The sequence below is a fragment of the Zophobas morio genome, unplaced genomic scaffold (assembly GCF_036711695.1).
Source record: "Zophobas morio isolate AGI-343-1 ecotype UQ-CSIRO unplaced genomic scaffold, CSIRO_AGI_Zmor_V1 ptg000044l, whole genome shotgun sequence".
Taxonomy (NCBI): domain Eukaryota; kingdom Metazoa; phylum Arthropoda; class Insecta; order Coleoptera; family Tenebrionidae; genus Zophobas; species Zophobas morio.
The window spans coordinates 11,322,820-11,335,352 of NW_026972149.1; the positions used below are offsets into that span (position 1 = coordinate 11,322,820).

General features: G+C 40.4%; 1 protein-coding gene across 1 annotated transcript in view; it reads right to left on the reverse strand.

Annotated features, from left to right (window-relative positions):
* Positions 1–6,915, reverse strand: part of Slip1 (SLo interacting protein 1) — a 45,129-nt gene extending 38,214 nt beyond the window's left edge. The window contains exons 1-2 of the mRNA XM_064073476.1: positions 6,899–6,915; positions 5,631–5,886 (exon numbers count right to left, since the gene is read on the reverse strand). Of these exons, the coding sequence (XP_063929546.1) occupies positions 5,631–5,886; positions 6,899–6,915 (273 nt within the window). The remainder of the gene's footprint in view (positions 1–5,630; positions 5,887–6,898) is intronic.
* Positions 6,916–12,533: the final 5,618 nt, after the last annotated feature.

Here is a 12,533-nt window from a genome sequence, read left to right on the forward strand (position 1 = left end):
GTTAAGAATATTTTTAACTTTACCAGTTACTGTAGCTTCTGGAAAAAGAAACTTCAGTAAACTCAAGATAAGTAAAAGTTATTTAAGACCTTCTCTTGGTCAGGAAAAATTGTCAAACATGGCTATTTTTTCCAGTGGACAAGAATTATGTAATCCAATAGATTTTGAAAAAATAATTTATGTTTTTGCTTCATTAAAAGCAAAAAAAAAAGTTGTACAATTTTTGGAAGTAATATAGGGGCGTATTTTTTGTTGAATATTACTCCTATTAAGTATTATTTACAAATTTTTCTATGTAATTTGCTATTATGAATTATATTGTATGTTTTTTTAACTTTTGATTCTGTTATCTGTTTATTTCTGATAACTTAAAATCAATAAATCCATTTAATTTTTCATGTTTATGCACATTTTTCAATTACAATTCTGGTTTTCTGTCCAGAAATTCAGAACACAGATCATCTGTAACGTATAGGTAAGTAGGTAAATATCTCGCAAACATGGGGGCGCGGATTTGGTTATCTGCCTCAGGTGAAAAAATATGTAGGCACGGCTCTGCAGCGAAGCGAGGATTTTCGAAATCCATGGCCAACTACGCCCTTAGAATCATTTATAAAAGCCCTGTATAATCAGGGGTCAAAATAAGGTAACTGCAGGTATGCTGTCAGAAATTAAAACTGACGTCATCTGCTCTAATTTGCCCGGCTTTAAAACCTCATGGACCCGCAGGTTCGTGAAGGTTGTAACACTCATACAATCCGAATCTCATGAAACGCCGGAAATATTTTCGTTCGGATCTTGACAGCTTAAGCCGGACTTAAAACGGCAGAGATCGGTTTGGTTTTTTCTGGTTTCTACATAGTTGTCTAATGCGATGTTAAAAGCATGTGCAGAATCGAACCGCTCGAGTGCATATTTAAGTCATAGAAGATTGCACTCCCCTCTCTGGGGATTTTCGCTTGATAGACAACAATGCAAAATACGAACATACTTTTATGATTCAAATTCTTGCTGTGAAATGTGGATGCAATATGATTCGATACGTAAGGGTAAAAAGGAAGCGAGAGAAATATGCAGCAGCTAGATGTGGGATTCCAGGTGAATCAAGCCCAACGAATTACCGGCATTAAATTTGAAAAACGCGATTTATATCTTAGCGACATCGCTAAGATCGTAGAACGTCAATCTCTGCAAAATATTTTGATAAGGCTTAGAACAATGATAAATGGTGTAGCAGTATGCTACTGTGGTTGCTTAATCGCTTATGCTGCGTCTTGATTATAATCTCTCGCCACGTTGTTTTCACTAAGCGGTTTGAATGTTATCGAAATTCAGCCCTAAATTAGAATATTTGGGTCACCGCCCTCACAAGAAGGGTAGCGAAGCGACGATATTAGAGAAAAACTGGTCTCGGGAACGGACGAGGTAAAATATTTGACCGTTCATTTACATATACACCAGTACACAAAGACAATTTTCAAACATTTCTCTCCTAATGAAACTTTTGCGAAATTCATTTACATTCAATTGCCAAGATTGCAATAAAGTAAACAATATTGCTACTCCGTCATCCTCCGAGCCCACGACTTCTTCCCTCCGAGAAAGTACAAATTAACGTCAATGCTATCTGACTGAGTAAAATTTATGCAAAACCGAATATGCTGCGCTAAAGCCATTTTTTTCCAAATTACTTTATCCAGATAATGTTAATTTTGTTAGCCATGCAACCGCGAACAATTATTGTTGGATGCTTCATTAGCGACAGCCCTTCGATACACACACGCAGATACAAAACCTAACCCTATCAAATTTAACAATAGCCCCAATATTTCCCCCGTCCTAACGACCACTCGATAAAACCCAACGAATGCAGAAAAAACGATAATTATCATTTAATTAAAAACTATCTACCCCGGACCGGATTTTTAAATTATTAAACATAAAAGCGCTCTCCCAAAGCGACATAAACTCGATTTCAAACAAATTGGTTTAAATTCGGAATTTATACGAATTGGCTTGGTTTCAATTTGAACGTTTTCCGGTGCGATCTTGTGCCCACTGATATATCGCTACAAGATCGCTTTTTACAGCAAACGCTGCAATTATTTCAGAAAACACACTCGCCGTTTACGAGATTTACCGCAACTGCGACACCGGAGGGAAATCACACCATTACTATTATTATTATTATTGCACGAAACGCTTGCATCTCACAAGTATTATTGTTATTATTATTATTACTAATGTTAATTTTTGGGGCATCGATTTTTCGTGCCGATCTCTGCGCGGTTCGAAATCGCCTTAGGTTAACATTATTATTATTTCGCCTAGACAGAGCGCGTTTCTGCGTAAATCAGCAGAGTTTGCTTTTTCATGCCCCGAGACGCGGTTTTAATGGGAGATTTTATCTCGGAAGGTGTCACCAAGTACCCCTGAAACAGATAGCTACATAGCCGATGCATGAATGCATAATGCACGGCCGAGATTGAAATCTGCAAAGCGAAAATCGTGCCACATCCGCTATAAAAGGAGTTTTAATCCTCGGGCGTCCTTAAAGAGCGCATTGCCACGGTTATTTGGTGCAGTGTCAGGTATCTAATGGGGAAATTAGATAATTAATTCGGCCACCGAAAGCAATTAGCTGCAACAAGCGCTGCATCGCCAAGTCAGGTCGCGCTTGCAGTTCTTGCGGAACCAAAAAAGGGACGTGCGTCGGCGGCGGTTCGCCGGGAAAAGTTTGATAGATGATACTTTGAAATTGTTGAGAATTTGTAGGGGTGCTAGCGTTACTGTTGTTCTCTCTTATTACGCGTAATTATATTACTGGTAATTGGAAGGTCGGAGTGGCATTAAACTTTTATGAGTAGGGACCCTGCTCATAATCAAATATGATATATAAATGGGCAGAAAGTAAAAAGTTTCGGACTGTAATCAAAGCGATGAATAAGAATGGACAAAATACAAAGACCCGGCTAATGTGTCTTAATGCAAGGAAAGAGCCACAATAGCCCCCGGAAAAAATGAAACGCTAGCGTCGAATTTCGCACTATACACACATATACATTGTTCTTACGCGGACGTCCTGATGCAAGACTCGGACTTAATCATTTATTGTTTAGAGGCAGCTGGCATACCTTCACTTTATTACTTCTAATGAAAAGGAAATCGTACAGCAAGGACTTGAACTTTCCGAGAAATGTAATCGAACACCCGCTCAGGTAAAGTGAGTATGGTGATTATACATTTCGTCGAAAGTCTCCCGTTAAGGCCGACTCGCACGAAATGAACGCCGGAGACTCTCACATTCGCAATTTTCTAAAAATGTACCCGATGACCTAAGAAGGAACGTCATTCCTCGTTCCGTCACAATGGACTTGTTTCGATTTAGTGTTAATACTTTAATGTTGCTTAATATTAACGAAGATGCGGAAAAAGCGTCGGTAGCCGTTACCGTGAGAATGCGCCTTTAAGGGCAAAAGTTGGGTATTTTGTCAGCGACACCGTGTAGGAAGGTGGCCTGATTTGTCGGCATGTATTTTTAAGCATATTTGTTGCACGAGCCGCCGCTGTGGTTGGAGGTACGATCGGAAAGAATATGAAAATTTAATAGCCGGTTGAACTGTGGAAACGAAACGAAAGGTAAATAGGGACAAGTTTAAGCGGGAATAAATCAGAAGACGGGATTTAATAATAAGCATGTTGAAGCGCGGCATTCTTGTATTAGCCGGTTGTAGAGAGCACGTTCACCCAATCTTGAAACAATAAACAATCGAAACTACCGTCTTGATCAAACATAACATTACCTATTGTGTAAAATAATATCAACAAAGTAAACTGCAATTTTACAACGTTTATTTCATTCGATCCTTCTACGTAAACTGTCGAAATTGTGGGGAAATTAACGGTAGTGAGAAATTTCTACCTGGGTAGAGTAGTGTCATTTTTGAACAATGCGAGGTGATGAATAAACAAGCGGGTCGAAGAGCGGAGCAAGGTTAAACACGTTGAGCGTTTTTAATTATTCTCGAATCTGTGCAAAACGGTAAACAGACTTCGGGGAGAATTATTTTTGAGAGAAATTCATTAAGCGCGATAAAATGTTGATAACATATTAAATAGTAATTAGTTAAAGAGAAGTATTGTAATCAAAGGGGCGTAAAAGAGGATCCGCTAATTGGGCTGTAAAAATTTCTGCGGTCGTTCTAAAAAAAGGTAATAACATCAACACCTATGATTACCGTTTTTATTATTATATCTCAGTCGACACCTTATTACGCGGAATTTTGACGTTTATGTGTTGCAACAGTGATTTTACGATCGCACTTCCGCCTAATTACTTCGGAGGAAAAAATCGAGCGTTCGGAGGATTTCGCCTATAGTTTGAGGGTGGCGAGTAGTATATTAATTTGCGGCCTTTCAGTGGCACGGAAAGTTTAATGAGAACGGCTTGAAATTTTCGCCAGCAAATGGCCTTTAAAAATCGAGCCGGCCTTAGTGTGTCTATTAAAAATTTACGGAGCAGTGCGGAATATTAAATGAAACAAATATTGAAATTCGCCGGCGAACAATAGAGATAAACAAAAAAGACGACCGAAAGACAGGAACCGCCTGCAAGTGAATGAAGTTGAGAAGTTAGAGATGCACAAACTTGTCATCTTTAATCCGCATTGGAGTAATCAAAAGCATTCCGTGACATTTCACTCCGGGGATCCACCTGAATTTCCCACTCGAAGGGGAATCGAATCGAGGCCGACTAAAGTTTATTTGTTTGAAATCCTCCCACAAATCCTTGTCTCAATACTAGATCCCCAGTTCTGTATTTTTAACAGTTTCGCACACTACTACCAACTACTAGTAGCAAAACATGACCCAACTTCTTAATTGAGCGCGCACAATCTTCGCCTTGAATAAATCAATCATAAGTTTTAATCTCAATTTGCGGAAACACCGGAACCGAGCACTTCTTCTCCAACAAGGCACTCGCTCGGAAATTAATGTCGCAAATTTCCAAAATAAACGAAATCGACCCCTTTATTATTAGAATTACGAAATGACGGTGCGTCTGCTTGTTAGTATGCAAAATTACCGAAACTGCAAGTGACAAGTTTTCTGTTGAAATAATTGCACAAATTACTACAACAACGGCATTAGATTAATTAGTTCATAATTACTCCGCGCTAACCTTTCCAACTAAACCGTCCAATTTTCTTCGTTACAGAAAAACAAAAACAAAAAAAAGTCAGGTCATGCTGGGTCGCGTCAGGTCACGGTAAGTTCTTCATCGCAAACAACCGCTCGAAATCTAAACTTACATAAAACTCAATGTCCGAAATGCATGAAATTAATAAGCGCATTGGATTAGCACCGCTACTTTAGTCCGGCGGCTTTCGAATAAAGTGTTGCCGTTATTGTTATCGAAAACGGTCCCGCGTAGGTGACACCCGCGACAGACGAACTCGTTTGCAAAAAAAAAAGTCGAGGCGAAGTCGTGCAAAACGGCTATCGGCCGCAAATAAAAATCCGCGATGGCTCCGCGCTCGTTGAAACTTTTACTTTTAGTCGGCCACCTGCGCGAGGTTTTAATTCCCCGGAGTGCAAATTTTTCGCTAAAAAACTTTGGCGCGACTTACCTTGAGGATGATAAAATCCATGTAGTATGGGTTGTCGGCTGCGAGCACAAGTCGATCACATCGGAGCGACAGCAAGCACCAAAACAGCGTGCGGACGTGTACTGGCGGCGTCCGAGAAAAGTGAGCGCATTGCGAGCACGACCGTCTGCAGCCGCCCAAGCTGAGGCACGATTCCGACTGAGTTGTGTGCTGTGGTTGCGACTCCGTGCTGTACTTGTGCTGCAGTCTGCACCCCAGCGCCCCGCGCCCCCCAGCTCTTCATCAGGAATACGCGTTCATTATCTTATATTGTTGATATGGCAAGGTTCAGGGGCTGCCCGGTCGCATTCCGGATGCCGCGACACGTTTAATTCAATTATGAGGACTCTTTCGGATTCGAGCCGCGGCCCGGACCTCCGAAGCAATTAACGAACACAATGGGTGACCACCAATCAACATATCAACACACCCAATTTCGAACGTTCGACACCGGGACCACCGGCGCAAGGCGGACAACAATAACTCAGACCCTTCACTTCCGAAAGCACACACACCAAATCAACGCCCAAAACAACCAAAACGAGGACGCGACACGGACAAAACACCAAAAACCAAAATAACGACGCGAAAATAACGCGGCCGATCGAGCGCGATCGATGGAAGAAAGTGACGTTACGTTTAAATGACGTGTCAATTAACGGTAGCAAATCATTAACAACAATAAGAATCTTTCGCACGTAATATATCTTCTGGGAACTATTGTTAAAAACAAAAACTTAAAAAGGAAAGTTCTCGGAATGGTATCTCAATAGAACCGACTCAGCTGTTCCGAGTTTTATCTATGCGAGTGGCTGCATTCACGGTAGTTTACAAAGAAAATTTCACAGACGATTTAGGTTTAATGATTTCTCGTAACGCAATTTTTTTTAGCTGCAATTATAATATGATCCGCTGAATCTGCGGACGGATTTTTTAGGCGTCTAATATGCTCGTGTAAGTAGCATATGGCAGACCCTCCGCTGTCCGCCTTTTCGGCGTAAATTTAATCTTTTTGTTATCGGGCTCCGAAGGTTGCAATTGCAGGACCTCCCAAAGCAGATTACCGTTTAGAGCACGGCGGTGTGAGCCATATAGCATTATGACCCGGCCTTTTTTAGTCAAAGTGGCGAAATACCCGTGAGAATACACAGATCATTAAAAGCTTTGAAAACGTTGGCGATAAACTAGTAAATTGTTCGGAACGAAGTAGGTCAAAGAAGGTTACCAAAATTTCTTCTCCGAAAAGTCACTTAACTAGCCCGAACATGTTAAGACTACCGGACCGGTGGCGATAGGTAATCAATAAGTCAACTGCGGTGCTTATCAACACGGGTAATTCAATTATCACCTATTTGTTATTCTTCACAGATGCTAACGCGCACTTAGTATGTCTCTGTAAATAAAACATTTACATTTAGAAATTATTACCACAATGGAAATAGCAATAAACTTTGACAGCTTGACGTATGCTACATGTATAATTCAAAAGACAATACAACTCTTTTATAGATTCCACCGTTTTTCTGAATCACAACTTTATCTTATATCCCATCTTCATCATTGCCAGCCGCGATTTATTCTATGTCGATGGTCGTCTGACAGCTGGAACGAGGGTTGGAAATTTTACACCCACACCAATTTGCAACCGTTCCACGAACATAAGGCCACTCAAGTACACGCGTACATCAAACACAACCTCATTATCGAAAAATATATACTGGCCCTCCCCCAGACTGACTGATAGCGCCTAAACGCGGAATCGGAGATCCACATATCGCCTAAATTTAACCTCACCTATAATGGTGTACAAATTGTGCCCATTTCCTATAGCTGCCTGTCTTTATTAAGTTAGCGACAATACAGGCTGTGGGATGGGCCGGAGTTCCTAACTTCGTTAATGTTAATAATGTCATAAAACTTATTATTGTATGTTACGACCAATTCGGAGATTATGTTTATTTATCCCTGCTAGACAGGCCTCGAAAATGTACGCACCAGACATGACAGACGAACTAGTCGCTTCACCATCACGAAAAAATCAAACTCCTCTCTATCGATCTATCAAACTTAATTAAGTCCAGCTTCAAAGTCTAACTTAGCCTAACACGTCTAACTGTCTGTAACTAATTTTCAATCGCGTTAATGCAACCCTTTGGATGCAGATAGACGAGAAGTTTGTTAACTAAAAACCGATTTATATTTTACCGTTTTCGTGCCATCTCTACCGACCCGTTTTTATGGCAATTAAACATTTTTCGAGCGGAGCTGGAAAATAAAATAACGTTACGTTACGATCGAATTAATCACGAAGATTCCTATAAATACGAGAAAACGCACTGGTGTGTGTCGTTTTTCAACACACAAACACGATACTTCTTGTCATTCTCAGCAATTTCTTTCAACACCTCTTTTGTGTCGGACGTGTACACGTGGTTTTCGAATTTTTCTCTCGTCGTCTGACAATTGTTCGCCATTGTTTTTTCCGTACGTCCAATAAACACGAACCGACACCCCAAGAAAAACACGAGATAAATTAATATCGCGGAAAATTTTCTCGCGTCTATGACAGTACACTTGGTGCCGCGACCGGGATTCGGACATCGTGTCTTGAATTCGGGGGTAGCGATAACAAAAACAATTTAACGATTTTATTCAAAAGCGCTTTCCATCCGGCAGTCGCTTGTCCTGGCATTTCGAGTTCATGAACGTGTCATATATTTCGGATATCAATCAATACATCACATTATTACGTACATATGTTGTGGCATCGACCACCGGAGTCGAGTTCGGAGCACCGAAGAATACTGACATTTTTTCGTATTGGAACTTTGCACTCAAAATATTAATCCTTTAAGCTTTTTAGTGCGATGGCTAAACCTTTTTATGCGTTTTAATATTTACGAGTGCTAATAACGACATGCAGATCAGGAAGGGAGGATTAGGACGGGTAGGAAAAAATTAATAATGGATGATAATCATATCGGGGTCCCCTGTCGTGTGTGCCGTGCAATTTGAATTCGGTGTAGTTTATAAATCAAGCGTGATTATTAAACAACAATAATTGTACGCAGTTTGTTAATAAAGGGATGACTTTTGAAGGGCTTATTATGATTTCCATTCGCAAATTGAAACAAAATTTGTTTACGTGGAAACGCTTTAAACCGTATGGGCGTCAATTACGGGTTAATGAAATAACTTTAATAATAAAAATGCGAAAATTTTCGTAACCATGATCATTCAAATTTGACGTTAATTAAACTACGGTCACGTCAAGAACGGCAAAATATTGGGTAAATTATTCATATAATAAATCACTTCTACTTCTAGAGGATCGCGTCGTTTTTAATCCATTTCCGTTCCAGAAGCTCAAACCGAAATTTGGTGGTCACGCACGGAATCTATTGTAGTTCGAACATGAAACTAGTATCAACGTTAATTCTTGAATTTAGAAGAAAACAAAATGGTTTATGATTCAACCGCCGAAAGCTCTATCCAGAAATTAGTTTTTCCGAGCTGTTTCCTCTAACGAACGGAAGACTTTAATCATAGTTTTACGATCAGCGGGATAGTTTATAGATGTTTTGCTAACTTGAGAGACATTTTATTGAAGAACGTCCCATTTTACGAAACACTTATTATCACCACATTAAGTTAAATAAATCGCGAATTATCGGTGATCGTAAAGACGCAGCTGCCACTGCATGCACACTCACTCACTCTCTATCACGATGAAGAGCAAAGTGCAATTATTTTATTAAAATAAAACCTAAAGACCCTTATCAAGTTTAAATTGAAAGTTTACAGCTGCGATAATAATAAAAGTTCCGACTTCCATAATTAGTTCTTCTTGTTCTTGATTGCGCCGTCAAATGTTCCACCATGACTGTACACCTGAACTAAACCCCCCACTATATTAATTTAAGATATCACGCCTGAAAGACCTAATGGGTGTACACGGTCGTATGTCACTACGTCTTCGGATAAAATCATTATTAGAATCCCATTAGCATCAAAAACCGACGTACAACTTTATTACCCTGAAATGTCTTCGCTACGTCACAATAGACCATTTCTTCCCATTCCCGGAGGAATAACTTTGTGTTAAGTCGTCCTTCTCGGCGAACGACAGCGAAAGTATTTACGATTGCATAATAAAGTAATAAACAAAATCTCCTACAATTCAACAAACAAGACCGCGTTGACCTGCACACTGTCTGTACAGCTCCGCATTATCCGCGCTATCGTAGTCCCCGAAGTAGTGGCCTTGGAAGTTACATTACACAAATATAACACTTGCAATTTGACATAAACATAAACAGCGGGAGCTAAGTGTATAAGGAGTATAAAAATGTTATATTGCAGAGATATTGCGTCGTTCCGTCGACGATGTACCAACAAGTTGAGCGATTTAGAAGGCTGCAGGGGAGCGTTTCCGTTGTCACCTGAAGCACATATAAACGCAAATCCTCATCCTTTTATGGCGAAATGTCGTGTGTGTAAATATTGTAAGATGCGGAGGGTAATTTTGGGCGTGCCACTGGCAGCAAGTTAATTTTGACGGTTGTAATTCGCAGCTCCGGCTTGTGGTACACGTTTCCAGGTGATACTCGGCTGGTCCTCAAAACAATAGTAATAACACTATAGCTTTCTGTACGGTTCAAGTCAGCCACGCCACACGAGTATTCCGTCTGAATCTGCGTAAAGTACAAGTCGACCCGACGTAACAGCGGTTCAGATAGTCCATTGGACACGGCTGTCAGAGCGAACTAAACCATTCGGCCCACAGTCCCTGTTAGCTAATGATTTATGAAGACCGGGCATGTAACGAGACTGTGGATTTATTAACACCATTCTCCGTAATCACGTGGTTCAGGTATTTAATCATTTATTAATCGAGGCGAGTACTTAAAATACTGCCGCTTTCTGCAAGCGAATTAAAAATTCCACTAGAATAGTTTATTAGCCCGCATTTTCTACAATACGCGTTAATTACCATGCGAGACATTCGTTCCGTGCCTACAACTCCCCGGGAAAATTTTCGCGTTTTCCTTTCACCGAACTAAATGGGTCATGAAATTTAAGCAAACAACCATTTTTGTATGGCAATTTCAGTCGAGTGTGCAACGCGATATTCTTTGCTTCAACGGTCCTCTTCTACGCACACCAATATTGTTTAATTAACTCATTAAAACGAATTAACACGACGGCATAGAATTTCAGATCCTAGCGACGCAACGGCACGCATAAGACGTTAGCTTTTGACGTTTTTCATTACTGGCAGAGAAGTGCATCGGATTTGGCGCTTGGGTTAATTTAACGCGCCGAGATAAATCATCCGCGCATTTACATTACTTTCCTTGAGTAACAAAAATGGACGCCGGACGACTTAATTTATCGCTATATAGCGATGCAATTTATTGGGTATTAAACTTAGGCCCATAGATCACAGGGCCGACCACAATGAAGCGCTTGACCGAGATTATTTGAAATTCTCTCTTCGCATTTATTCTTGGTGTTTTATATCTTTACGCCTTTGACGCACCGAGGTCTTGAGTAAATGGTAATAACAGTAACTGTTTGCGGTGCTTAGATATGCCCTTTGTCCAAGCTCTCGCTTTGTTGACATATCCTGCTTCTATAAAAAAAAACCCTTCTAGCATAGCCGCGACAGGCCAGAGCGTCTTGTTCCAACAAGACTCGTTAGATCTGGAACAAAACTCCCCGTCGTGCATAAGTTCGTAATTAATGCCCGAGTATCGATTTTCGATATGTTTGCTCGACGCCAAAAGCGCAAAGTGACGTTTGATCCAGGAGCCGTACGTTTTCGGAACGATTTTAATTGCACTTGTTGCACGTGAAACGGCCTCAAGATCGTCGCATGTTGCGAACTTGTTAGCATATTTCTAATCAGAAGGCATAAGAGCGAAACCTTATAAGAGATATGAAGCGTTCGCGTATCCGGTGAACAACAAGGGATGAATGTCTATTTGCATACGAAGTCTGGCACACAAGTGCGCCACCGAAAGCTCCGAACTGACACCTCGGGCCAGAAGACCCACTTATTAGCATGTTGCCAGCTACCGGTATCGCTTACCGATTCCCTGAAGCAGTTGCCGACACAGACGTCCATTTTAGTTGGAAATTGATGAAATTTTAAAACCGCGCTACCTGCTCTGACGACGATTCTTCAAAAGGCACATACCACCCTTCTTTCATCTACTCACAAATTTCATTACGCCTAAACGATTTTATTTGCTTTTTATGTACCTATACATGTTACTTTTAACGCCGCTTTCACCAACAAAAAAATCGTTCGACCAGATGCTTTTAATTGAATAATAAAAATCTAATGAGCAGCCACACAAAAACCGTCTCAAACGTACCTACGCACCTTTTTATATTTCCCTCATTTCGAACAAATCAGTTTTGCCCCTAGAGCCTTGCTAACAAACATCACTGCACTTGTCCAACACCAGGAACGCTAAATTTGTCGTAACTTTAATAATGGACTATTGCATACCTCTTTCGGGTTGTCGTGATATTACCCGGACACTTGTTGCACCATTTGCTGCACCTTTTTTAACACGGCTAATCCCCATTTCGCCTCCAGCGCACAAATTCCACTTTCTTTTAATTTTAACATCAAAAGTGGGATAATACAGCTGCGCGTGACAATATGACATTTAATTAGCGACAAAATGAAAAAACTGTGCTTTGATTGTAGATAACTTACTTATATAGAGACAATTATTAAACATATCTCGAGTTACCCGAGAAGAATTCGTTTAAATTTTAGTCACCTACCAAAAAATTCTGATCGCCATTAAAACATAAGACTGTCATCGAAGTCGTCTCTTTGTTGAAATGTTGAAATACTTTCTAACA